Here is a 27744-nt window from a genome sequence, read left to right as displayed (position 1 = left end):
AATCCCAGCTCGCTTTCTTCTACCCATCCTTTTTACTCCTCTTTTTTAGGGCTAGTAGTGTGAGTTCCAAGAAAGCCACTCCTCCTCCTCCAGCTCCTCCCCTTTCAATTAATACCATATGGGCAGCTCCTTCACACCGAGGGCCGATTCCCACACTGCCCTCAGGGTGCTGCTCCCTGCAGCCCAGCAGTAACAAGAGGGGGTTAAAGCTAGAGACTATCTGAGAGGCTGAAAAGTTGTCTACACCGCAGGGGTTATTATAGGATCAGAGCTTTAAGGGTGCAGAGCATCCATTGAGCCTAAAAATTTCATTTTTGACTGTCATTTGTGACAGAAGAGCATCAGAGTATTCAATGAAAGGACACATAACCAAACAAACAACTCTTTTTAATCTAATAAGAGATACAAGTTTATCCATATCTATTCATAACATTTTTTTCTAATTGAATATTGGGCTAGGGGTGACACGGTGCAGTGGTGGTTAGCACTGTTGCCTCACAGCGAGAGGGTTGCTGGTTCTCCCCATGTCTGCATGGGTTTTATCCGGTTTCCTCCAACAGTCCAAAGACATGCCTGTGTTCGGTTCATTGATGACTCTAAATTGCCTGTAGGTGTGAATGGTTTGTCTGTCTCGCTTCGTCTCTATGTGCCCTGCGATAGACCGGTGTCCTGTCACGCCCGATGTCAGCTGGGACCCCGACAGGGACAAGTGGTTGAAGATGAATGAAAATGAATATTGGGTTGCTGTGGGCTAGGCTAGGGTGACAAGATGAGAATGGGTGAAATTTGGGACAGAAGAAGTTTGTGTTGTTAAAATATAAATATTAAGTTTAAACCATAATCTGGTTTGTACAGGTGCTTAAAATGCTTGAATTTAAATGTTTAAGGTTTGAAAAGTGCTTGAATGTTGCATAAAGTACTTGAAATTGTATCTGCATTTCTTTCAGAACAAATAGCTTTGGAATACAAATACAATAAGTCAGAGCCTGAAATTAAAAACTTGAAATAATCATTTTCAGTATGTATGTATTCGTAGAAATATGTTATTTTACCACAGCTGTAAGGTGCTGGAAAAGCTTGAAAATGGACCTTGAAAGTGCTTGAATTTTACCTTGGAAAAGGTGTACGAACCCTGCATATACTGTCCAGGGTTGAGCAGCCCTTAAAGGTGAAGTAATTATATTAGATTAAAACAGCTTTATGTGTCTGAAAACTTCAAGTTTTAAGTAAGATTTTGCACATATCAATGACAGAGATCCAGGAATAGGAGCATTCATTTTCCTTTAATGAGCATTGTTGTTTTTCCTCTTTACATTAGTTATAAACTGGTGAACAGTCTACCCTGATGAAAGACAAGATGTAGGCTAATACAGACACTGTGTGACATCCTGTGCACCAAGACAAAAGGAAAACCCTGAAAAATGTAATGAAACGTCAAGCAACAAAATGTAGATGTCGGCTCATATGTGAAGTGCTGATTATAAACAAGATAAGACAGATTGTATCAGTTATCTCTGGAGTGAATTACTCTAGGTCTACAAGCGATACACTTTATACATCCTGATTCTTCCAGCAGGGTTTTTTTGCTCCACACAGGGACAATGTCATCAAAAGCATAAATCAATAACAAATATTCATTAGAAGTAACAAAGAAAACAAAACAAAATCCGAATGCAAAAGAACACATTCACAAACAAATCCTTGCGTGATAGTTTAAGTGAACAGTTACTTAATGAAATTGCTGTTTGGATAAAGTGCAATGATTCCATTTGTGCTGCATTATCAGGAACATCAGAAAAAAAGAAAATGTGCCCAACAAACTACACAAAAAAGTTGAGATCAGAAGTATCGTACAGTCACATGTGCAGCTCCATTCATGATTTTCTCCACTGCAGAGGATCAAAAAACACTTTCAAATACATGGCACAGTGCTCCACATGGTATCCCAAAGGTGAAGTTTTTCATACCGTCATTACCTGCTTCGGCCAATGAGGTAATCAGAAGGTGTCAGCATACAGCGGCGGGGGAGGAAAGAGTTCCAGCTCTGTGAAGTCCACCTCCTGCTCACTGTCATACAAAACATAATGAGACATCACAGTTCATGAGGAGAATGTCAAAAAACAGGAAGTTCTGTTCGGGCTGGACCAAATGTCATTTTATTACATTTGAAGCTTCTATCGAGGCTTCAAATGAACACCATTATAATTTATAACCAAAAAAAGAAAGAAGAAAATCCTCAAACAAAATCCTTCATTTGAATAAAATCAGATTCAATTAAAATCATTATACTAAAAATGAACTAGAGCAGAAGTAGATCATGGTTATATAGGTGTTATTTATGGTGCTGTTAGATTGAGGTCCATTTGTGCGCAGCGAGCAGGAGAATAAACTTTTGACTGCAGTTCAAATGTTTGCCTTTCAAAAGGCTCTTTGGAAACAATTATGAATCGGAGCAGAATATTTCATTGGTAGTGATAATCTCTGAAATTCATATATGTTTTTTTCAGTTTGGCTTCTGGACTTAAAATTCAACAGTTTGTATTTACTGGAAATATTTGGATCACACCAGTCAGAAACAATCTTACAAACAATTTTACAAATACTAGTAATATCAGTGTAGCCTTATCTTTATCTGCCACTGTGCAGAAATACCAGGTTTAAACAGAATACACAGACACAGCATTTAAAAGAATTTCAGTGTCCACGTTACAAATGAATATTCGAAGCTTGGAACTATTTGGTACAGCCCTGTACTGCATATGTTGCCTTGGCAAAGTCTGAGTACTCTGCTTATACAAATAAAGATCAAAAGAGAGGCAAGCTTCACTTAGAAGGAAACATGTCAACACTTACGGATACGGAGGCTCCTCAACAGCACACAAGAAGTCTGGATAAAGACGAGCAGATACAAATGTCACATTAACTTTGAACTGTCTCTGCGACAGGTCTCCAGGTTACAGGAGTCAGATAAATTAACCTCGCAAGTTATTTTCCATTACAGGCAAGATGCCAACCAGGCTGCAGAGATTTGTTAGCCCCCTCCTTTTAGCTTCACCATTATCAGTGAGAGTGACAAGTGGTGACAACAGTGGAGTCATGGAAAATAATTAAACTCTGTAAACTTACTTGAGGGCTCAGCACTTTGCATAGGATGGAATGGACGAAATGAAGACAAATGTTTTGGATTTGAGAAAACAAACAGGGTTGTTGATTACAGATTTTGAATAGGACACTATTATTGGAATAAAGTAATGGTTGAGCTCATGGATAAGGGAATACTGTACTTTGTAGGGGCGGCTCCTCCTTTATCAGGGACGTCATCAAATTCCTCTTTGCTGTGCTGAAAGAAGATGGCTAGTTTCTGCAGGGCCTCGTGTCTGGTTCTAAAGGTTGGAGACAAGAAACCGTTAGGACTTGTTTTACTACAACAATGGCTTTCCAGGAGCTAGGAGCCCCTACACATTACATTATAATCCAGTACAGTATCCGGAAAATAAATAAATCCCTTTATTAAGCTTATGATGATCAGCGTTTGTGTCCAATAAACAAGATGTAGGCATCGTTTCAACAAGGCTGCGTATGTTACTCTAATAAAATATCATATCCTGGGCTGGTAAGTGTTAAATGTTTTTGACTTTAATACCAGTTCCAGAAGGATGCATTTTTCAATACCAATTTTAAATTATCCATATTGACAAAAAGAAATGACTTAGGTACAAATCTTTCATTTTATTTTTCAGCTCCTTTACACATATGCGCCACAAACTATGGTCAAGCCTCTGAAAATACAACAGCACTCACACGATCCCTGTCTTTGTGCGTAACGTAGTTATCTTCCTGCATGCTTCTATGACCTCTAATGGTAGACAGCCAGTCACCAGCATCATTAGCTCCTGGTACAAGCATGCAGCATGCTTTACTCCCTAGGTATTGAAATTTGGTATTGCATAAAGCAACTGGGTCAGTGCCTAAAAGTATCAAAGTTCGTTACCCAGCTGTATCCCACTTCTGACAAAATAATTCATGCATACAATGTTGGATAAAACCCTCATACTTTCAGGCTACTTTTATGAAACAATTAGTCAAGACGTTCGTCAGGAAGTTAAAGGGCTTGATTTTTGCTCATCGTTGTCACTGATTTTAAGCAAAAAGGCTAAATATTTGCCTGTTTCAGCTTCTCAAACGTGCTGATTTGCTGCCGTTACATATGAGAAATAAATTGAGCATCTTTGAGATTCAGTCTGCTGGTCTTATGAAACAAGCTATTTTAATACCCCACCTTAGGCTCTGGGAATTTATGATGGCCATTCTTTCACTATTTCTTTTTTAATATGTTATAGAAGAAAATATTCAAAAATAAATCTACATATTATGTTCTAAATCAATCACAAATGAAAACTATCGTAAGTTGCAGCGCAGCCAGTTTGGTGTATCCTCTATTGTCATCCAATTTACAAACTACTGTCTTTGGTATCTACTTTAATCATACAGTATAGTAGAGGACTCCAGGAACACCTCCTAAAATGTCAGGATTGATGTTGAATTTTCCCCTTATTCAATTTTATTAACTTTCAACATTACTTTCCTTCTTTTCAATGTTTAAATTTAGTTTCTCACAAAGAAATATTTAGGTACGAATATACATCATTTGTACACCATCACCGCCTTGAGAAAAGGTGGATGCCAAAAGATTTATGTACATAGGGGTAAGCAAGGGAGACGTGCCAAGGTATTCGCTTTGACACTTACTGTGTGTGTAGGTCCTCCAGATTGGCATCGCTCAGAGTGTGCTGGGCGCTGACATGGCCACATGCTGTCAAAGCGAACACATGAAGGGCAGAGGGGGTAGGGTAGGAGAGGGAAAGATGGGGGTGAAGACAGTGTCATAGAGGAAGGAGGGAGGCAGTAAGGAAGCGGCATGGTAAAAGTGCACATCAAAGGCATGTCACAGTCTGCCATATGTCACTGCATAACATAAAACAACCACAGGCAGAGCTTTTATTGCCCTCTCTTAAGGCTAAGAGGGAGGACTATGTTCTGTTCTCATGTTTTCAATTCAAAAATGACTGGATATAAAATGTACTCACTCATCTCAGGCAGAGAGGCAGTCTGTTGGGGAAAGCTACTATACAGAATGAAGAGAAGGAAAAGTAACTTTATATGCTGCATGCAACATAAACTCAATCATATCTTTCAGCAGGAATGCGCTCTTATGTGGTCAATGGTTTTCATGCTTCTTAGAAAGAACAGTGATTTGAAACAAACTTTAAGCCACAGTAAAGTAAAGTACTTACTGGCTTTCATTTGAGGGTGAGAGGGTCTCATCATCACATGTCCACTCCTCGCTCTCATCTGTGACTGTGGGAAAAACTCATTAGTTTGATTAATCACAGCGTGCATGCTGATGATGGATGTTTGGCAGGGTAGAAACTAAAAACCCCCAGCTTACATGGAATTTCTTCACAATCATAAAACAACACAAAGCTGTCAAGCACATGACAACTAGTTAAGTTATTCAGGCCAGGCAATGCGTCGTGTGAGATTATGGGCTGGTTGCCAGCCTCTGTGCAACTGCTCTCCGTCAGGCAAGTGTACTTTATTAGGCTGCAGCGCGTTTAAAGAATGGTTAAGCAGCTTATGTAAAGTTAGGGTTAAAGGTGACAACTTAACAATAGCACTTTAACCGTAGAGCATAGTGCTTTTTGCAGATGCTACTGATACTTACAACTGCTTGTTAGTACAGGGTGGCTAGAGGATCTGCAAAATAAAGAAAATAGTTATGAACCATTGATCATGACACACTGACACATTGGCAAGGGCTGGTTAAGAATCCTTTTTATTGAGAACCCAAATCATTCTTATCAGTGAGCTACCCAGTACCTGCTTCCAATGCTGATGGTATCTCCCTCCAGGTTTCCTCCTCGTCCAGCTGCTTGGGCCTTCTTGCCAAGTTCCAGCATCTCTTTGATATTTAGTTCGACATTCATCACTGAAATATAACCGTCTGCAATACACAGGAGAGCATTTACTAAAATCCCTGATAAATTGTGGTGTACATTGTACATTGGTCCTATTGCTTCTATGTGATCACGTTATTCTTAGCCTGGTGTAATCAAGTTAAGACGTTTACACTCTTTAAATCAAGGTCAAATCTTGTGACAAAAGGCCAGTGCATTGTCATATTTAAATCCTGATTTGAATTCTTGAGCTCATAATGACAAACAATATGACATGTGTCTAAACTCACACTTGTGGTTGGCGTCTCGGGCCAACCATTTGCCTTTGGGGCAGTTGGTGGTGCGTATGATGCTGACCGTGTCCCCGCTCTTCACTGGCAGGTCATTCTTGCGAACCTTGCTAGCCACCATCACCTTGGCGTGGTACATTGGCTCCTCTTCGCCGGTCACCTAGAGAGTTCAGTTTCATTAAAGGGAGGCTGGACTTTTGATTTCAGAAAAGCTAAACAATGCATGGTTTTCTTATTTTCATTGACCGTCATTGTGATACAAAGATATTCATTAAGACGGGCAATTTTCAAACAATTAAGCTAAATGAAGTGTCCCTTCAAATACAGACCAGAAAAAACAAGACCGAAAAAAAATTATCAACTACTAAGTGAATTAATTGCTTAACTAACTTTGAACTTTTTCTTCATCTCATTTTCCTTCTTCTCCCTCTCTTTTTGCTCCTTTTTCTCCTTCTCCAGGCGGTGCTTTTCCCTCTTCTTCTGTTCTTTATGGTCAGCAACGCTGGGGCTATGGCGTTCTTTACTGAAAACAAACTGGACTGCTCAGTGGTAACAAAGAAAACCCATTGCCCCAAAAGATAACATGTACCACCTGAAATATCAATGGAACCATAGGCTAGTGAAAAAATAACAATAAGAAAAAGCAAAGGTTTTTTTCAATGTGAAAAAAGAGGGAACAAGCGTATGGCCAGCTGTATCAGAGATGTCTAACGTACCTGTGGCCGTGATTATGGGCTGAATGACTGTGCTCTCCTGATAAACTGCCCCTGCAGTTTGATTACAACAGTAAGAGACAAATCAATGTGTGCCTTTCGTCTGGCAAAAATGGATCTAATGATAAAACACAGGACTTGCATGTTTGAAAAAAAAAGGGACATACCACGGATTCCGTGGCCATATGTTAAGAGACGCCTCCTCTTTCTTCAAATAAACACAGAGGATTTTTAATTTACCACAGATGATTGTTAAACAAAGTGGAGCACATTGTGTCCTCATTGCATAGGAAGTGTTCCTGACCATAAACTTTACTGCTCTATTATTACTTACTCACAAAGATGACACACTCAATTAAATTAAAAGGAAAAGTTACCATAGGGAGATGGTCAGCATATGGATCTGTAAAATGGTTAACAAGGAAGTTAAACAGGGAAAATAAACACTGCAAAAGGGTTAATATCGAGAAGAAAAACTATATAATGTAAACACTTACTTTTAGGACCACCTTTTCGTTTACGCGAGTGCTGGCCCAAGATTAATTTGTTAATGTTCCCGACCTCCTCATACACATTATTGCAGGCTTCGTAGTAACTGTCCTGTTGAGATACACTAGAGGGGAGCAAAATAATCAAAATGTAAAAACAGGAAATGTCAACACATGGAACAAGGTGTGATTGCAGATAATACAAAGCTCACTTGGGATGAGGTTGACTCTCATCATTCAATGCTGCATGGCTACTATTTTCTGCTTCCTGTGCAGCAGAGTGAGACTCAGCAGCTCCCAGATCAGCCTCTTCAGCTTGAGTGCTAGAAAGAGGATCTATGATCATCTCCTCACTCTGAGACCACTGCTCTGATACAGGCGGCTCTGGGAACTCCGAAAAGTTTATTGGTTCAGGAAAGCTGGCTGGATCAAGGGGTATTATGTTTTGACTGCCAAGGTACAGATCTTGGATGCCGGTGCTCATAAGGGGCTCTACAGGATCACACACTGATAAGTCGGGTTGGGGATCCTCAAAATCAGGGATCCCACAGTCGTCTGGTAGAGGAAGGTCAGTGTTGACTAAGTCTAAGGCCTCCAGTTCTAGTGCACCAAGGTCAACAGCTTCGGCCTCAAGATCTGCTGTTTCCATCTCTGAATTCTCAAAGTCTGGAAACTCTGGAGCGTCTAGCACAGGGCTGGAGATGGCTGGATGCTCAGCTTCTGGCTCTTCGTTTTCTGCTTGGCTAAGACCTGGTGTTACCTCTATTAATAAGAAATCAAAATCAGCACTTTAACAGATGTTCAACCTTTCCACAAATAAGTATAATGTAAACTACAGTAGAGATAACAGTGAGCGATGTCCAAGTCAAATACAACTTGAAATCATATTCTTCAGTCCGTAGCCACAAAAGTCGGGGAGACAGAAAAGGTAAACTTAACATACCATTAATTGTGGGTCGGTGGTAACAGCGGAGATCTACTACTGGAGGCCTGGGGGGTTTCGGTGGTAATAGCCCCAGTGACCGCAAGTCAGGTAGAGGCTTCTTTCGAGGAGCAGAGGTATGATGAAGTTCCCCAGTCCTGACAGGGGGACGAGCTTTATCACTGCAAAACCGCTTATCCAACAGAGAATCTAGACGTATGGAAATACAGTATCGCGAATGCATTAGAAATCATTTAACAGAATAATGCCCAGGCCAGACTAGATACATGAGCATGCGTGGCTGAAACTGCTGCAGGTTGCACGCACGTGTCCACACATGGAGCATTTGCACTGCCTGCCTAAGTTGAGTTTTGCCTATGATAAGGATCATAATTAAAAGAACATTTTATTTCATTTTTATTCTAAATGTAATTTTTTACTCTTTAAGAGAGAGAAGGCTGAGATGCTGTGCTGTGACATATTCTGTACATTGAAACTGTAGTCAAAGGGCTGTTATGATGTCAAGATGACTGTCAAAAGACCATTTACTGTCTCTTTTGGCTCTGCAATGTGCACATGTGCGTTAACACGGGTTAACAAGCAACTGGCTCAGCGATGCACAAACGCTGCTGTTTGACCCCGGCCGTAAGTAGAAGAAGATAAAGGTGCCTAATGTGGACAAAAAATGTTATCACTGAATATAACTCACTGCGTGCAGAGTGGTTAGCTCTGAAGAAAGGTCGAGCCGACAGACAAGCCAGGTGTGGAAGACAGACTGGTGGGGGTATGGGCAGCTCAGGCTCAACAATGTTCTTTGGCGGAAAAGGGAACCCCTTCTCTCTTGAGACGTAGTCAGGGGAACGCAAACTCTTAGGTTTGGCAGAGATCAATATCTGCCTGCGCGAAAACTTCTTCTTTGCCCTCTCCAAGGTGCTCATGATTTTGTTGTCGGAGTCAACACTTGTCTCCGCAGAAGGAGGAGTGACTGGGATATCGGGGCTGGAGATCGGGAATTCAGTGGTCGATTGGTCACTTCGGAGCGAAACCCCATCTTCGGTGGCTTGTTTTTCCACAGACGGCAGCTCGCCGGGAGCACTGGAAGGTCTGGTGGTCAAATCAGCATACGTAGGCTCCTCTCCATTTTCTGCACTGACCTTTGATGCTTTGGCCGACTTGAAAGGAAGCAGCAAACCTTTCTTCTTGATTTTAGTTTGTGGTAGGACTTGTTTCCCTGGCTCTGGTTCCAGTTGGTGCTCCTTTTTGGCTGGCGGTTCTGTCTTTTGCTCTTTTACAGGCAGGAAAGGAAGCACCAGAGGCATGTGTCTGTCTTTGAGGGACTGCTTTGCTGTGCTATCACCATTAGCCTGCTGGGATGAGGGGGAGGTCTGCTGAGGTTGTGGTGGAAAGGAAATTGGTCGCCTGCCTCCAGATGCCCGCAGCCCATCTCTGAAGATGACCCGGGGAACAACTGGTGTCTTGTTTTCCACAGCAATATTAATACTGCTGACCACAGAGCTGCAGTGACCAGGAGGAGGAAGGTGTTTGGGTTTCTCTGCAACAGCTGGTCGACTGGTTTTGGATTGAGCTAGGAGGGCCTCTTCCTGAAACTTGGCCCTCAGAGCTCTGAAGTTGCTCAGTGCCTCCATTGAAAAAGAGAAAGAAGAGAAAACAAAAATCATCAATCACTAGATTTATAGAAATGCTATGACTTTCACAGATAATTTACTTCATGGTTGATTTAGGCAGCCAAACCCCAATGCTGATGACACAACATAATTTAAGGGTTGGTTTACCAAAATTACAAAAAAGACATTTTCTCACTCGCTCTGCAGCGGTATCTAGTTATGCAGATAGATCGCTTTTACTTGCTGAGGTTTTGTTTCAGACATTTCTGCCTTCACCTCAATACAATGGAAGTGAATATGTCTTTGAACAGAGTAGAACTTCAATGATTAATTGTTTAATTGATTTGTCGATACAATTTAGATAAATGGAATCATTTAGTTTGAAGTCATATTAATAAATAATATATAGTCTATATTTGTTGGTTTCTGAATAGGGTTTGGACTGCTGGTTGGACAAAACAAGACATTTGAAGCTATCAACGTTTGGGAATTGGGATTGGTCATTTTCCAAGTTTTCCAGACAGATTGATCAATAAAGAAAGGTAAATTCTTGTCATTAAAGTCCAGGTGCACCATGGGCAAATAAAAACAAAAGTATCTGTATGACTAAACACCTTTAGAAGTGAATAAGAAATGTTTTCAAATGTGTGTAAAGTGACCCTTTAAAGGTACTACAGTATTTAGAATTTTAAAACCTAGCTAACTGTATAAACCCACTAAACCAAACAAATAAAGCAACTTAACAGCTAGCACAGTGCGTGTTGGGAAGGCTAACGTAACCTAAATTTAGCTAACCTCAAGCTAAAGTAATTCCGTAAATCTTTTTAAAGTTACCTCTTCCATTGCAGCTCGCTCTGTTCATCACTGTTCAGGTTTGTCCATTTGGAGAGCGGTCTAAACTGAAGTGAGGCGGACGCTGTCGTCGTCTACGTGGATAAATTTAACGAGATGACTCCGGACTGTTTGTGCTAAAACAAACAATTTGAAAGCGCCGCCGTGAGACGCACCTGCGTGCTGCGCGTGACCCGAGGACGTGCGCGCTCATGACGTTATTTACGAATCAGAAGCGGCGGAAGCCACTTTGCATAAATAAGAGGTATTATTACTCTTTGATAAAAAATATTTTGATACATTTATAAATGAGATCAAACTATACAAAAAAATATATAAAAAGTTAAAACGTTGCAAAAGCCCTACATCTGTATGAATATCTATGTACCTTATTTTCTGACTGACCTCTTGTATTTTGACTGATTTTAATTTTAATTTTAGTATTTTATTTTTTATTTGTAGTTATTATTATTTAGCTTTGTCTCGTAAATTATTCATTTTTAATTTCTTTATCTGTTATTGATGGCACTTGCTCGGATGTTTATTTATATAACTTGTCTCATCTTGAATATGATATATGCCTTTTTGATGAAAAAATATATCAATATCAAAAGAAATATATTAATAATAATAATAATAGTTCTTTCATGACCGAAAGAACGAGGTCGCGGGTACAAGCGTCCGAAATAGGTTTTCTCAGGAGGGTGGCTGGAGTCTCCCTTAGAGATAGGGTGAGAAGTTCAGCCATCCGTGAGGAACTCGGAGTAGAGCCGTTGCTCCTTTGCGTTGAAAGGAGCCAGTTGAGGTGGTACGGGCATCTAGTAAGGATGCCCCCTGGGCGCCTCCCTAGGGAGGTGTTCCAAGCACGTCCTGCTAGGAGGAGGCCTCTGGGAAGACCCAGGACCAGGTGGAGAGATTATATCTCCACACTGGCCTGGGAACGCCTCGGGATCCCCCAGTTAGAGCTGTTTAATGTGGCCTGGGAAAGGGAAGTTTGGGGTCCCCTGCTAAAGCTGCTGCCCCCACGACCCGACCCAGGATAAGAGGTTGAATATGAGATAAGATGATGAATTTCTTTATCTGTTATTGATGTCACTTGTCCGGTTGTTTATATATATATAACTTGTTTTATCTTGAATATGATGTACGCCTTTTTGAATGTGCAATAAAAAGTAAAAAAAAAAATATATATGTCAAAAAAACTATAATAGTAATAATAATAGGAATAATAATCCATGGATCACCGTATTGCATATATTGTAAGAAAGGAAACGTAGGCCTACATTAAAGGTGTTTGTGTACATTGGGACATCATGTCCTGGCTGGACTGAAGTGTTTGCAGGGGTGAATATGCAGACATGAGGGTAATAGATCATTAAAAAAAACTTTCCCAACTGTTGTAAGAGCCTGTGTTTACTCTGGATCAATCATTCACTGTGGTTGGTCAATAGTTTTAGAAGTCACAACACAACGGCTGTTTTCTTCATCTTAAGCCCTGGCTACTCATTTTCAGTATGAAGACATGTATTCACTTACTTGTGACTTTATGCACACTGTATCTGTATGTCAATTTTAGCCCAGTTGTGAATGCATCCAGGAGGCCATGGACCACTGCCAACAGGTGAAGTATTCCTCAGTTCAATATCTCTTTAATACTGTATAGCCCATGCACCATGGGTATTAGAGGAGAAACTGCGGTGATAATGGATGTTTTTTTGGGCGCCAGTTGGGCCGGGATGAGGAGGGCTAGAGCTGTAAACAGACCAACACCAACCAACTGTAGGCTGGGGAGCTGGTCATCTTGGACTCCTTGTAACTCCTGCACAGACACCAAGGTAAGGGTGTTTTGTTTTTTTCCTGCTTTTGCAGAAATTAGTCATCTTAAGATGTTAAATGAAAAAATTGATTACAACTTAAGCTGAGATTGAGCTTTCTGTCTGGTAGCTCAGATCAATGCAGGGATGAGATGATCAATAGGTCCGAAGGGAACAATGATTATCTTAAATCAGCACTTCTGCTCAATAAAAGAGGGCCTTGCTTTTGAAGAGATATTTTAGGCTCCAAACTCAATTAGGACCTTTGGAACGAATTGTAGACTCAAATGTTACATAGCTACTTATATGGAATGTAGAAATGAACATTTATTGAATTTCTATTATTTAAACTGCGCCACCATGAACATAATGCCACATTGACTACTTAGTGTTTCTGTATGGATCTATCTTGACACCGGTATAAGAGAATGGACATACCGAGTGATTTTAAGAGCCCGTTTGACTCTTTCTTAGGCCCGTTTCCGATACATGGAGAAGCCCTCACAGTTTGGTGGCACAGAGTGCATTGGGACACTGTGGGAGAAGCTGGCATGTCCAACAGAAACAACACCGTGTCTGGTGACAGATTACTGTGGAGATAGCTTCACCTGCAATGAAACAGGCAAGTCTCATTAATGACCACTCAAACAGCACATTTTCTCTTAGCTGTTCATGTACAGAACATGTAAATCTGTCTCTGTCTATCCAGGGCGCTGCATCAGCCAGTCCCTTCGCTGTAATGGAGAGTCAGACTGTGACGATTTTTCTGATGAAGAGGGCTGTGAAGACTTCAACCTAAGAGATGACAAATGTTCCACTTTACTGACGATCCCTGGTGCTAAACGTGGCACTCAGGGGTAAATACGGCTTAGCTTTTCCTGATGTTATTGCTATTATTCACCTTATAGTTTGGCTTACAGGAAAGAGAGTTTTAAAAGCAATGCAAATTAATAATCAGGACAATTGTAAATAATAATAATAATAATAATAATAATGATGATTTCAATAAGCACATACTTTAAAATCCCCATTATTTGCCCAGCATATTGTTTTTAAAAAAGAGAAATGTATACAAATTACACCAGTATTTATTTTGCTTGACATATGTCTCATTTAATCTTTATTATCTTTAGTTGATAATGACACATTTGAATGATTCTCCTTTGCTTAGCTACAACGTCTTGACTGGAGACTTTGTGGATCATGTGCTTGACCCCAAGTACTTTGGAGGCAAGTGTGAATATGTCTATAACGGTGACTGGAGGAAATTCATCTACGATGCGTTCTGCGAGAACCTACACTACAATGAAGATGAAAAGAATTACAGGAAACCATACAACTACCATACTTACCGCTTTGTGGTAATGTTGTGATTTAGACATATGCGTAACTGAGTAAATGGGCTGTATGAACAAAGACATTTTGACATGTAATCCAACCTGTTTACAGGCTCAAGCTACATCAGAGGGCTCTCATGAATACTATGAAGATGCAGTGAGCCTGGTGAAAGCAAGGAAAACGATGAGATCTTCCAGTGGAGGTGTCTCAGTTGGGATCTATTATGTTGAAGTCGGATTGACTGCAAGTGCCGAATCTGAGTTTCTCAAGAACATAACGCAGCATAAAAGCCAGGTGTGATCTATTGACCCACAGGTCAAAATGTTCTTTATGATATCAAGTGCAATTATTTTGTTTTTAGTGTATCATTATTATTTAATTAGTTTCTTGATTTTTTAAAAGACTCTTGGAAATATGATGGCTGTCTTCCTGAGAATTAGATGAGAAGATTGATACTTCCCATGTCTGTCAATAAAATATAAAGCTACCAGCAGCCAGTTAGCTTAGCTTAGCTTAGCTTAGCATAATGAATGTAATAGCCTGGCTCTGTCCAAAGGTAACAAAAATGCCTACAAGCACCTGTAAAGCTCACTTATTAACAGTGTATATTTTGTTTGTTGAATCTGTACAAAAACCAAAGTGAAAAATCGACAAGTTGTGATTTCACATACAGTTGTTTTCTATTATGCTAAGTTAACAATCTCCTAGCTCATTAAAAAGTTAAGTACACAGCATGAAAATGTGTTAAATCTTTTGTAGCCAATGGAAATTACATTATTTTGGGTATAAGATATGGTTTTATAATTTATAGAATTTATGTTCTTTATCATTATTATTTCTACCTCTGAAAAAAAACATTACTCATTACTCCTTTTTGTCTTCAGGACCTCGGGTTCATTAGGCTTTGGTCCAAAGTGGAAACAGCCCACTTCAAAATGAGAAGTAATAAGCTGATGCTTCATGAAGATTTCTACCTGTCACTCATGGAGCTCCCAGAGCAGTACGACTTTGGGATGTACGCCCGCTTCTTCAGCACATTTGGCACCCACTACGTCACAGAGGGAACCATGGGAGGAACCCTTGAATATATCGTTGTTGTCAACAAAACACATATGGCAAAATCAAGTACTGTGGGCTTTCGAGTTTCTTAATCAGTGTAATTGAATACACAATGTAACGTGAGGTAACCTTTGTTTAATCCTCACTCTCACAGATATGGAGGGTAAACAAGCTGCTAGCTGCTTTGGTGCCTCTATTGGTTTAAGCTATGAATACATAGATCTCAAAGTGGCTGGGGAAAAATGCGGTAAAAAAGGATCGTTTGATAAAGGTGAGACATTGAAATCCTGTTCAGTGATTATCTTTATCTTTTTCCATTCAACTATATAATATATGAGTATTGTTTTAGTATGGTGTTAACAGAGCTCGGACTACAAATGTACTTATTTTCCTTTTCTTTTGAAATGCAGGCGATGACGCTAACTCAGCTACGATTGAGGACATTGTTACTCTAGTGAAGGGGGGAGTCACAGACAGCAGCAGTGGACTGGTGGCTATCAGGAACCCTGACACCTACAGGAACTGGGGAGCATCCCTCAAGTACAACCCGACACTCATAGAATATGAGGTAACTTACTGGGATGTTTGGCAAAACATGCTCTTAATAAACAGAAGAAAAACAAAACATAAGTTGAATTCTCAATTTATGACCTCATGCTGTGCCGTTGCTGGTGTGGTCATCTGCTTTTTATTAAGTTTTGTCCTCCTCCTGTCTCTGTCCTTTCTCCCTTCTGACCCAGACCATGCCAATTTATGAGCTAGTGCGTGTCAGCACAGCCGCTGACCATGTTGGTGCAAGACTGGCCAACTTGGAGAGGGGCTACGATGAGTATCTACAGCAGTTTGACTCCTGTCACTGTGCCCCCTGCAGGCACAACGGCATTCCTGTCCTCAAGGGCACCTCCTGTAACTGCATCTGTAAGTCAGGCTACCAGGGAGAGGCCTGTGAAGAGACTCTCAGAGCAGGTAAGACTTGTGCCATAAGTTGAAACAGCAGAGGTTAACGCATTAAAATAATTTCCCTAAATACATGATTAGTTGATTGACATTTTGGAATATAGGCTCATTTGCGTTCGTGCTGAGAGTTTAATGAGAGGCTCAATACCACTCTTGCATCTCTCCCTGGAGACAGGACAGGACACTTAGTTTAGCTCAATTTAGCATAAAAATTCAAAGCAGAAGGGAACACCTAGCCTGGCTAAGTAACTGAACTAACTACCTACAAGCACCTTCAAAGCTCAAAAACTGCGCAAAAACCAACAATGTAAAAGCGAGAAGCTTCATTGTTGGGGGCAGTGAGAGGACTCAAGGAAAACCAAAAATTGTTATTGTTGTTGCCCAAAAATTAGACCAGCATATAAAAACACGGCTTGTTGTGTTTACACCTATATAACTATATTATATGTTGTACTGATTAAACAAACAAGATATCAAATTTCAGTCAAGCAGCACCCTTCGGTGCTAAAGATTTAAGCGTAAGTGCCAAAAGCTGCAGTTCCTTTAATGGCCACTTGAGCCTGGCTTCAAAGCAGATCAATCCCCATAGACACCCATGTTAAAATGCCCAACTTTACTGCAGAAATAAACATGTTTACAGCCTGGTACAAAGAACGGTTTATGTCTTTATAGCTAATTCCCCTGTTCATGACAACTGTACGGGACTAGACTATTTTACACAGTCTATGGTTTTAGTTAGAGCCAGGCTAGCTGCTTCCTCCGACCCCCAGTGTTTGTGCTAAGCTTAGCTAATTGGCTGCAGTCTGTAGCTTCACATTTAAAGTATAGATATGAGAGTATCATTCCTCTCATCTAACTCTCAGGAAGAAAGAAAATTATTTTATTTAATATCTAGAACAATTATACAGATATACAGATCATGTTACAGGTGGTCTATTGCACCCAGACCTTGTTTAAGGAAGTAACAGGTAATAATTAAAGAGTCATTTATTTTCGTCTGAAATGCCATGGATTTAAAGAAAACAGTCACAATGCATAGAGTCACGTAAAGCACCAGTACCTCATTACATCACCTTCATTCATTTATCCGACACTTTTATCTGAAATGACTTAATAATAGGATAAGTGCATCCAACCGTGAAGATAATACCCAAAAAGTGCAAGTAAGTACATAGAAATGATCAAATAAGGAAAAACTGCCTCACCTCAAGATTACACTTCAGTGAAAGTACTTTTTTTTACTTCTTACATCTAACAGCAAGTTGTATATTATATAACTTGGCTACCTGGCAACAAGCGCAAACCTCTTTCTCATGTATGTGGTTCAGTGTTTTCTTACCTTTTCTCATGTGATGATGTGATGAGGTAATGGCAGTGCGTAGACATCATGTTTCCAGATCTATACCCTGATGTCAAAATCAGTTTAAAACCCTCTTAATTTTTCCTCAACAGATACCAAGACGGATGGGTCGTGGTCATGCTGGGGTACCTGGTCATCCTGTACGTCGGGGAGGAAGACTCGAACAAGAACCTGTAATAATCCCGCACCTGACGGAGGCGGAGCAACCTGCCTGGGCTCCACGTCCCAGACTCATCGCTGTTAAAGTCTCTCAGTTTCCAGGGTGAAAGTCCTGTTGAGTGCCAAGTGAGCACTCAAGGGATATAAACTGCTCTTCCACAATCCTTGTATAAATGTCTGGGTTCTGGGGAAAAAAATTATGATGAATACCTTTAATCAGGACACACAAGATGACAAACTGTACAGTATATCCACGTAGCAATAAATGTGTGATGTGCAGACTTTACTGTGTGTGTTTCTGTCTGAGCTTTTTCTAAGCACGAGAGTGAAACTGTCAACTTTAGATGCTTTGTATGAGATTTCTAAAATCCCCCTTTATGTGAATGTAAATCCCCTTGAGTGTGTTTTTGTAACAGAAGCTGAACCCAGGTCGGTGCTTGAGGCAGATCAATGCTATAGAAGAAGCATGGTTTACAAATATGTATTGAAAATCCCTGAACCCATTCAGGTCAACTCTTATTGTATTCAAATAGGATTAATTATGTCACACCAAGAAATCAAAAGACAAACACACCACGGACCAAATGTCTATTTTCAAGGAGATTTTAATAAATCTTCATATCAGTTCTGTTCTCTGAGCAGACTTTTAAAAACATTCAGTAGACTCTTGCTGCAGTCCTCTGCATGCCAGGCCTCCATCGCCGGGTGCTGGGTTGTTACACTGTCGACTCCTCGTCTTTGTTCTTCCAGTGCAGGATGACCACGCACCCCAGCAGCTCCAGCTGCCGTCAATGGCTATAGCTGTGAGAAGGGGCCACATCAAATCACATATCATTATACCAGTATCTCAGTAGGTTTTAGTGCACAGAAAGAAACATATGCTTATGTTGTATGCTGTGTTTTGTAGTTTAGATCTTGAGAACTAACCTTTAGGCCTTTGAGTGATCTCACAGCCCCGTCCGGAGTAGCCAACAGGACACACGCAGTCACACCTGGTGCCTGTTGAGATGAGGATATCTCCATCACAATCATCGTTATCACCACTGAGACAAACTGTGTTGGTGTTACTGGCTTCACTTAATCTTCCTTTAAGTAAAATGAAACCTTAAAAGGTATAATATGCAGTATTATAATGTCACCCCCCCCCACACACACACACACACACACCGCAGTACCTTTCAGCAGGGTTATGCATGTGTGTTTATTTTTTTGCTTTAGAATGTAACTTCTGTGAAACGATCAGAAATTCACTGATTCACTGCTTTGTCCTCACTGAATGGCACTCACTCTTTTCATTCACTCTCTAGGTACACTCTATTTGTGTGTGTGTGTGTGTGTGTGTGTGTGTGTGTGTGTGTGTGTGTGTGTGTGTGTGTGTGTGTGTGTGTGTGTGTGTGTGTGTGTGTGTGTGTGTGTGTGCGGAGAGGAGGAGCCGTATGTGAATCCTGTGTGTATTTATATCCTGGGAAATTTAGGTGAGCAAAAAACATACAAACAAGCTTTTATGCAAATCACTTCCTATGCAGTGCTGTTCAGGAGTTTGGAATCATTGTAGGTTCTGTGTTTTCACTACGTGTTAACGTTTTTATTTTTTCCAGGACACATTTGTATCCAAAGTTTTGATCTGTTATTTATTGCGTCTCTGTTGCTGCTTTTGTGTTTTGTTGTATGTAAACACTGATTTTAGAAAACTGCTATACAAATAAAGTTATTATCATTATTATTATTATTCGTCATGAACATTGAAAAATATATATCCTAATATATATCCTATACCCTATAATATATAAGTACCTCTCAAAACGGCGACTCCGTTGTTTTGGCAGGGAGCACATCGACACGAATCAGCCTCTGCAAGGAACTCTGACAGCGCTCTCTTCAGGTTTCTTTTCAGGGTGGCATCTTGGGAGAAGTCTCTGGAGGTCACCAGCTCATACAGCGGCCGTGTCTAATAAGAAAGAAATGTCATGATTAAACTATCTTTGTACTTTTCAATTCAGTTCTCTTGAACCGGACTGTGTTGAAAACAAGGCGGCCTATTTTTATTTGGCACAGTTGCTATTTGGCATATTTTGCTGTTTGTTCTCCAACTTGCTATTGATCAGCCCAGCTGTACTTTGCCTGTTTGTAATTCGGCCAATTCTGGTGCCTCCACTGACCAACTCTTTCTGTAGATGTTTCTGCTTCACTTAGTCAGGTCAAATTCCTTCAAGACAGTTTGATTATGGCTTCAAATTGAGATGGATAAATATCAAGGGAAAATTGGGTGGGCAGAAAACACACAGATAAGAGAGGCGTATGAATGAGATCGTAGATTTTAATATGACTAAAAACAGAATTGAACAGGGCAAGTAAGGTAAAAAGAGAGAAGCAAAACACAAGGTTTAGTGTAAGACAGAGATACTCACTGTTCTACGAATGAAGTCAGGGTTAAAACGCACGCCTTCGCCCCAGAGCTGCATCAGCTGCGGGGTGGGAAGCTTCTTCGACACCAAAGCAGTGATGGATTCACTACTTCCGCCCTTTACAACAGCAACAAAGTCCTCAACCATGCTGCCGTGCACTGTGTCCTCTGGGGTGAGACAGAAGGGCTTCAGTTAGTTAGCATCAGTTCAGGTGTCTGACGTAAAACAGAGCATTTGATAAAAACGTTGAACCTCACCTCCCATCTCATTCAGCAGGCCGTTACAGGATCCACCGCTGACCCCCGCAGACACATAAACACCATATATATTGGCCCCGACCTTAAGGCCTGACTGCGTGCAGCGTTTGTAGTCGTCCAAAGTATACTCTAGAACAACAAAGGGAGTCAGGGAGTGGTTACTGCCTGTCAACATTATATTATCATTCAAGAAATTGAGCCATTGGGGTCAACATTTCAGTTTATCTATCACCTTATCTATTATATTATATTATTATATATATTATTAAAGAGGATGTCACTGCAATTGCAACCCCAGTATCTGATAATAATAACTATCTTTATGAATTCTCGTGACATGTAGTAAAATAAGAGACTCAGCAATTAAACCACACTTGATTTGACCGAGACCCGGGAGATATGTATTACCCGTCTTCTCGAGCTTCTCCTTGTTCAGAATGATGGTGTGCTCATATTCTCCTCCGAGGGCTGCCTCCGTGATGTAGTGGGTGCCGTAGTCCCTGTAGATCTGTCTGTATTCGCCATAAATATAGGTCTGGGGCAAGGAACGCAGTTGCTGCAGGAACTCAGGGTGAAGCATCAAATTATCTGACTTCAACATGTACTGAGCCAACTCCAGTTCTGCTTTGGCCCTCACAAAGCTGTTAGTCTGAGGAGAGAGCCAACGGGAGGCAGGTGATGGATACATGGAATTTGCACTTGATATTTTTGACGGCTTGTGGGTTTGTATGAACCGCCAGGCCACAAATTTGTTTTCGTGTGCGTATGTGTTTTTGAGAAAGGTTGTACAGAGGTCAGGAGAGAAGAAAAATCAAACAATATCTCACCTTGCCAGAAGCACGGCGAATCTTCCGTTCTGCTTTGGTGTATTTGGCGTTATTGTAGTTGAAGCCAAATTCAGCTACTCCTGGAATGGAAAAGCCAATGGAAACAGTGGTTTGGGTCATGCGCTCCTTTATGGTGTGGTCCATGTAGTCAGAGTATGAGTTAAACGACTGCAGGGTGAAATCGTACGAGCCTTTTGTCTGTAAATACATGGGAAGCAAAATGTCCTTTATAGTGTCTAATATAGGCATACGTTCAAGTAATAATATACTGTCATTTATCTTTATAACATGGAATAACAAATGGGAGATGAAAGATGAAAAAAACATAAAACAAGATTAACCGTGATTATTACAGGTTGAAAATCATCTACAAATCTCTAATAAGGCGCCCTTTATAAAGGGTTTATAGGTTGTAGCATTATTAATGTTAAATTATTTACTAATGCTTTATCAAGCAGCTGTAAACAATTAATACTAACAAATTATAGGTTCATAGGTTGTGAAAATCCCCCTGGCTGATGTTTTGCCTTTCTATTTAGTAATAATGCAGTTATAAATGTCGTCAAGACATTAATAAATGTTTAATAAGTTGTTGGTTATTGAATTTTGGTCCAGTTCTCCTGCAGCCCATTTCTGAAAGGTAAGTGTGGCTTATAACTGATCTATAAAGTACTTTTCAGTGATTTGTTAACCATTAAGAAACACATTAGTTACACAGCTTTGTTGAATACTTCATTCTGATTGGTCAATTAGGTCATTCTACGGTCTGTTTTTTTTCTGAATAACTATGGACGCAGTTCTGATCATCGACTCGTAAGGGACAACTTTTAAATGATTGATTTTGTAATAAGTTATGTAAAGAGAGTGGGTCATTATTATTAATTCAACCCCTGCATCACCCCTTATAAAGGATAACTTATTATAAAGTGAAGCGGGAAAAAATATACTATACTATATAATCTACTATAACTATAAACCCCAACTCAATACTCATCTGACAAAAGTGTGATTAGCAGCCTGTTTCCACCTGCGTAGTGTACTGTTGCAAGTTGTAAGGCTTCCTATATCTGACGTCCTGGATGAAGTGCGGCAAGCAGCTGCCAGCGTAGTATCTGTTATCAAGCACCACTCCCTCCAGGTTACTGTTCAAGATGTTGATTCTGAAAGATGAGCAGCAGCATTACCAGTGAGCATACTAATGTGAGAAGATGTTTACGTTATCTACAAGTCCTCGAACACAGACAGGACTCACATTGCAGACTAATAGGAATGGGACTCACCCTTTGGCAAGGTTTTCAATTCCCCAATACTCTCCTGCCTCCTGCCTGCAGGGCTTGGGAACCTTCTTACAGCCGACCTCATCAGACATGTCCCCACAGTCGTCCTCCCCACTGCACTGCAGAGTTCTGGGAATACAGCGACCTGAAGGAGAAGAAAGATTTAGCAATGGTTCATTTCAAAAACAATTACATTAATTGTGTGACATTTTGGAAATACTCGTTTTTGCTTTCTTGCTGGAGGTCGGATGAGAACAAGGCAGCCAATAGCTTATCTTAGCATAAAGGCTGAAGGCAGTGGGGAAAGAAAGCAGAGCATTATGGGGATACCTGTTTGGGTGCAGAGGAATCCCTCACACAAAGGAACATTGTTACAGGTGTAGCGGGCTGGAACGTCACAGGCCTCCTCTTCCCTGCCATGAAAGTTGCATGGCTGCCCTCCAAACTGAGACGGCTGGTCCAGTTTAGCGTAGCGATACTGGAAGGTTTGAGGGAGACAAACCCACAAACGCTCAGAGAAACACAGAGGAAGGCCCGCCACTATAAAAGGTGGTGAAAGAGCTCAGAAACCTGCTCCTGGGAACTATAACAGCCGAAATCCCATTACAGGGCTGTTTTCACTTTGTCATGTCAAGGTTATTAATCCTCCTCCTTGTAAAGTGAATGAAATAGAGCAGTGAAGTACATCAGCTGAGACCTTTGCCAGCAGTGTAGCCTCTCTACCTCGCAGAAAATCAGCCCACAAAATGTCTTTATCTCGCAATTCTTGAACTACAGGAATGATTTAATCACCCAAATCTAACTGTATATGCTTATCTCATTTATCATGGCTGCTGCATTACAATTGGTTTGATCATTTAATCTGGCCAGTAGTAGTAGGATATTTAATATCGTAAGGCCTAGTCCATTTTATCTGTTTGCTAAGATTGTTAGATCAGGGAAAAGTCTGAAATTTTGGAAAATAAATGTGCTTTACTACCAGAGTTAGAGGAGAAGATTGATGTATCTCATCTATGCTAAAGCTACGGCAGCAGCTGACTAACGCAGCTTAGACCTTTGTGTTTTGTATAAATGAAACAAACCAACATGTGAATTATGAGCTTAGGTGTCCTGGTATTTCATTTATTTGTCTTTATGCTAAGCTGGTGGCTGTAGACCCATATCATGATCATATTGTATTAATCATCACAGTCATTAAGAAACCAGTGCTAAATATAAATGTAATGGACCATCACACATTTTGAGTAGAGTTGAGTAACATTTTACAACAGCCAAGGCCCTAAACATGTTAAACATCAGCTCAAAATATCAGCTGTGAGTGATTTTTATTCCTTCTTGATAACACTGTTGTGTCCTGATGGGCCAACAAATGCATGCCATCCATGCGGCCTATTGTAGCCGTAGTGTCTCCCAGGGCCCACCATCACCTGGCTGGTATCATCACACTTACTCTTTTTTTCTGACAGGTGTCGCAGCGTGACCACGAGCTCCACTCTGATAAAACACAGTCCACTGGATGAACTACCACCTGATTGCCCACTGACCGAGCTTCACGGACGTTGGGCTCTTCGTTGCTCGCTGTTGTGATGGCAACTTTACTGTGACATGTACATGGAAAATCAAAAGCAAAGGTGTTTTAGTTTCTCAGAAACAATTTACTACAGGATTAGGCTACTGACAGAACAACCGATAGATAATAATAAGAGAAAAGACAATCATCTCACAATGAAAACATTTTGAAAACTATTTCTAAAGCATGTCTTTGACTGTTAGTCTTAGTCAACCTCAAAGTAACATTAAAATATAGCCAATCTATGACCAAACAGACAAATTAAACTCATACCTTAGCAGCAGAAATCCCAAAGTAACATGGAGTAAACAGCACTGCAAACTGAGTGCATTCATCTGTATCCCCAGAGGATGCATGGTTATGTTATGACTGACTGTGAACGAGTAGAAGACACTGCTCAGCTCTCTGTGTAAACACACACTGATCAATACTGGCCTGGATATGAACTCGGTGCTGTCATTAGACTCAGAGGTGGAGCTGAATACACAATACTGCCGGCCTCAGGGCCACAAAATTAAGCGTTGAGGTGTTAGTCAGTGTGTATTTAACTCAGGTTTGCTACATTAATGATGAAGCAGGTTAGAATATAAAGGTGCGTTTAATAAGCAGGAGGTCTGGATGTCTTTCCAGTTATTATACTGTATTTTTGTGTGTGTGTGTGTGTGTGTGTTTGCGTGTGTGTGCGTGTGTGTGTGTGTGTGCGGAGAGGAGGAGCCGTATGTGAATCCTGTGTGTATTTACATCCTGGGAAACTTAGGTGAGCAAAAAACATACAAACACGCTTTTATGCAAATCACTTCCTATGCACTGCTGTTCAGGAGTTTGGAATCACTGCGGGTTCTATGTTTTTACTACGTGTTAACGTTTTTTTTTTTTTTGCATGTGCATGTGTGTGTGTGTGTGTGTGTGTGTGTGTGTGTGTGTGTGTGTGTGTGTGTGTGTGTGTGTTTGTGTGTGTGTGTGTGTGTGTGTATAATATATAGGAATGAGATGAATCTGAAATGTCAAGAAAACATGCTTTAGCATAACAATAGGCCATATGACAGTGGTGAAAAATGAAGGCTTTGTAATAAAGTCAATTCCTGTTACAGACTTCTGTGGACAAATCACTGATTCATGTTTGTGTACTTGCAACCTTTAAACTTTGTTCACCTTCACTTATTTGGGATTTTACAGAATGACACAATCCGCTGACTCACTCAGTGAAAATCAACATAACACTAAAACAAACTATCGAATAACTGGGACTTATACTGCTACTGCTGATATTACTAATAATATTATTATAGCTAACACTATATCGAGACATATTGCCCTTGCAGTTTGTGCAGTGGGATGTGATTAGTATGTTTTTTTTCACAGATGTCCAAGTTATTACAAGGTCTATCAAAAGTGATTTCCCCCTCGCAATGTCTCAGATGATTTCATTAAAATAACAGTTTGAGACTAAAAGAGGTCAGATGACCCAATATTTCACATGACTATGAAAAATTCCCAAAAAATAATACAAACATGCACAGCCGGACTTTTCACCCCATTAACCATCTGACGACTCTCAGCTTGATCTTGTGATCCCTTGAAGGGAGCCTAACCCCTACAGGCTGGGAAGCACTGAAATAAACTACCATATCATATAAAAAGTAGTTAAATCCATCACCACGTTGACCAGCTACAATAACATGCTGCGTACACACTGATGCATCAGAAACCTCATAATGTAACATATATATTAGTAACAGGGACGATGTAATGTGTAATGAGTACTTTTATTTACTTAAAACGTATGTTGCTTTTACGTAAGTACAATTTTGAGTGACACTGTGATACTCATGTGATCAGGTAATATAATCAGCACAAACAACAAGGGATGATTATACTAATATATGATCTATTACATGGGAGTATTACCACATTATGTGTGAGGAGAGCAGCCTCTGTTGGCAGGAGATACATCAGCAGAAAGATGGCATCAGAATAAAGAAAGCAGGAAAGTGGGAATCACATGATATTTTATTTGTGACTGAACAGTGGCATGGGTACAGTGTATTGGGGAGTCATAGACGTACAAAAGTCCTTTTTTCTCTTTTTCATGACAATTCTTAATTCCATAAATAAAATTTACAAAATATTTTGGACTATTTCTCATTTTTCTTACACGAGCAGGGGTACAGTTACCATTTGTTATTGTAAGTCTAGCAGTTAATAGTGATATCTCTATTGTTCATATTATATAAAGTTGCCTTTTCTTTTCGACCGTTTTGATTGGGTGGAGCAGACCTAGTGTTACAACAATGACCTGTTTACTGTATACAAATGACCTGACAAGAACAGTGACTGGACAACAGAAATAAACCTGATAAGGCATAGAAATGCACTCTACTGTCTCTGAGCTTGTGGTTATTAAGCCATTATGGGTTTATTCTGCTTATTTATTCAAGAAACCAAACAGAGATATGATTCAGAGAGGCAAACCGTAAACAATGCGACCAAAGCTGGAAATGTAGAATATCTAAAAAACAACGGAATGCTGAAAATCTGCCTCCTATTAGCTTAAAAAAAAACTGTAACCTTTAAGGAGAAGCAGGATTTTTCTCGACCCCGTACATTTCTTTCAAGCTCAAAATGAGTGAGACAGGTACAGCAGGCTTTATTTTTGAATGACCATGTAACACAGACTCACAGTTCATATCTCACCAAGCGAACAGAAACAAAGACATCTTCAGAAATGAAAAATAAATGGCTGCGAAAGTGAAACAAACATCCAGACGTCAAAAAAATGGAGGTGCTGGTAGGGCGTTGCTTGAGAAAAACACAGGTAGTTGGCATCCAAGAGGCAGAGAGCTATCTTATGGCACAGAGGCTCGGGTAATGGGGACTGGGGAGATTTCTTATTTACAAAATAGATGTTTGGCAAATTTTTGATTTCGACATTGATGCCTCAAAGTCATTTTCAATACCTCTAATGACTCTGCCCCATCAAGTAAGAATTCACAGCTTATAAAATAAGAAAAAGAAATCATATATATTTTTTATTTCTTTCAGGTCTCGAGGGGAAGCTGCAGAGATCAGTTCTGCTCACGTCTGAGTCCGCTGAATCCACATTGAAGTCTGTTCATGCAAATGGACGAGTCGGTGGAGCAACACTATGAGAACATTTGGCAAATCCATCTGCTGCGTAGTCTTTGCTGGTGGCGGCGGACAAAACCGAAGGTCAACCACGTACAGTAGGACGCTGCTCCTCTCGAAAGGTTCCAAAAAATAATTTGCATCATCAGTGTCACCATGGCCGTTTAACGTATCCTCACAGGTATAAACTCATTAATCCATTACAGGAGGAGGGGGGCAATCGCCTCCTGCTGTAGGTTTTCGGTCAAAGATCAAAGGTCACTTCCTGGTTGAAAGGTTATTTGATTGGATGATAAAGCCAAAGTCTGGTTGTCATGCTGAGGAGTGCAGTACAGTATGTGGCCTCTGGAGGAAAGCAGATCCTAGGACAGCCAGCTTATTTAGAGAACTGCCAAAATATCCTTTAAAGGTTGAAAAAACAGAACAAGTCTGTGTAATCCAGCTGTGAGAGAGGCTGCTGTTCAGTCACTCATTCCTCTCTTCTTCTCTTCTTCTCTCTTCCTCGTGAGCTTCTGTCTTGGCCTTGAGAGCTTCCATCACCCTAAAAAACAAACCAATTGACCAAATCATGAGGCTGTATTTGTGCAGTTACAACTGGGACCACCGGGTGGCAACATCGGGCCTTCATCATCTTTTGTTTGGGTGATGCGGAGAGGCATAATGACAGAAACTAAACCAAGGCTCTTTCTCAAGTGGCAGCAAACCGCTCATCGGCAAAAGAAAAAAGAATGAAAATGGAAATATGGAGCTGACAAAGAAAGCAGGGCTA

General features: G+C 40.4%; 2 protein-coding genes across 2 annotated transcripts; one reads left to right on the top strand and one right to left on the bottom strand.

The window, feature by feature from the left end:
• Nucleotides 1–12340: 12340 nt before the first annotated feature.
• c8a (complement component 8, alpha polypeptide) lies at nucleotides 12341–17598 on the top strand (the record flags this gene model as incomplete). The annotated part of the gene is made up of 11 exons (XM_083929052.1): nucleotides 12341–12447; nucleotides 12553–12661; nucleotides 13115–13262; nucleotides 13350–13497; nucleotides 13812–14001; nucleotides 14090–14272; nucleotides 14863–15103; nucleotides 15192–15200; nucleotides 15448–15605; nucleotides 15778–16003; nucleotides 17447–17598. The coding sequence occupies 11 exons, from the start codon at nucleotides 12341–12343 to the stop codon at nucleotides 17596–17598; spliced, it is 1671 nt and encodes a 556-aa protein (XP_083785178.1).
• Nucleotides 17599–18159: 561 nt separating this feature from the next.
• Nucleotides 18160–26566, bottom strand: c8b (complement component 8, beta polypeptide; the record flags this gene model as incomplete). Its single annotated transcript, XM_083929051.1, has 12 exons — nucleotides 18160–18314; nucleotides 18441–18512; nucleotides 19308–19461; nucleotides 19922–20085; nucleotides 20176–20304; nucleotides 20584–20824; nucleotides 21003–21200; nucleotides 22030–22162; nucleotides 22283–22424; nucleotides 22610–22757; nucleotides 23730–23877; nucleotides 26544–26566. The coding sequence occupies 12 exons, from the start codon at nucleotides 26564–26566 to the stop codon at nucleotides 18160–18162; spliced, it is 1707 nt and encodes a 568-aa protein (XP_083785177.1).
• Between the last annotated feature and the right edge of the window lie 1178 nt (nucleotides 26567–27744).

Source organism: Echiichthys vipera (genome assembly GCF_963691815.1).
Source record: "Echiichthys vipera genome assembly, chromosome: 15".
Taxonomy (NCBI): domain Eukaryota; kingdom Metazoa; phylum Chordata; class Actinopteri; order Perciformes; family Trachinidae; genus Echiichthys; species Echiichthys vipera.
Note: the sequence above shows the minus strand (reverse complement) of the source record. Positions and strands in the feature narration are given on the sequence as shown.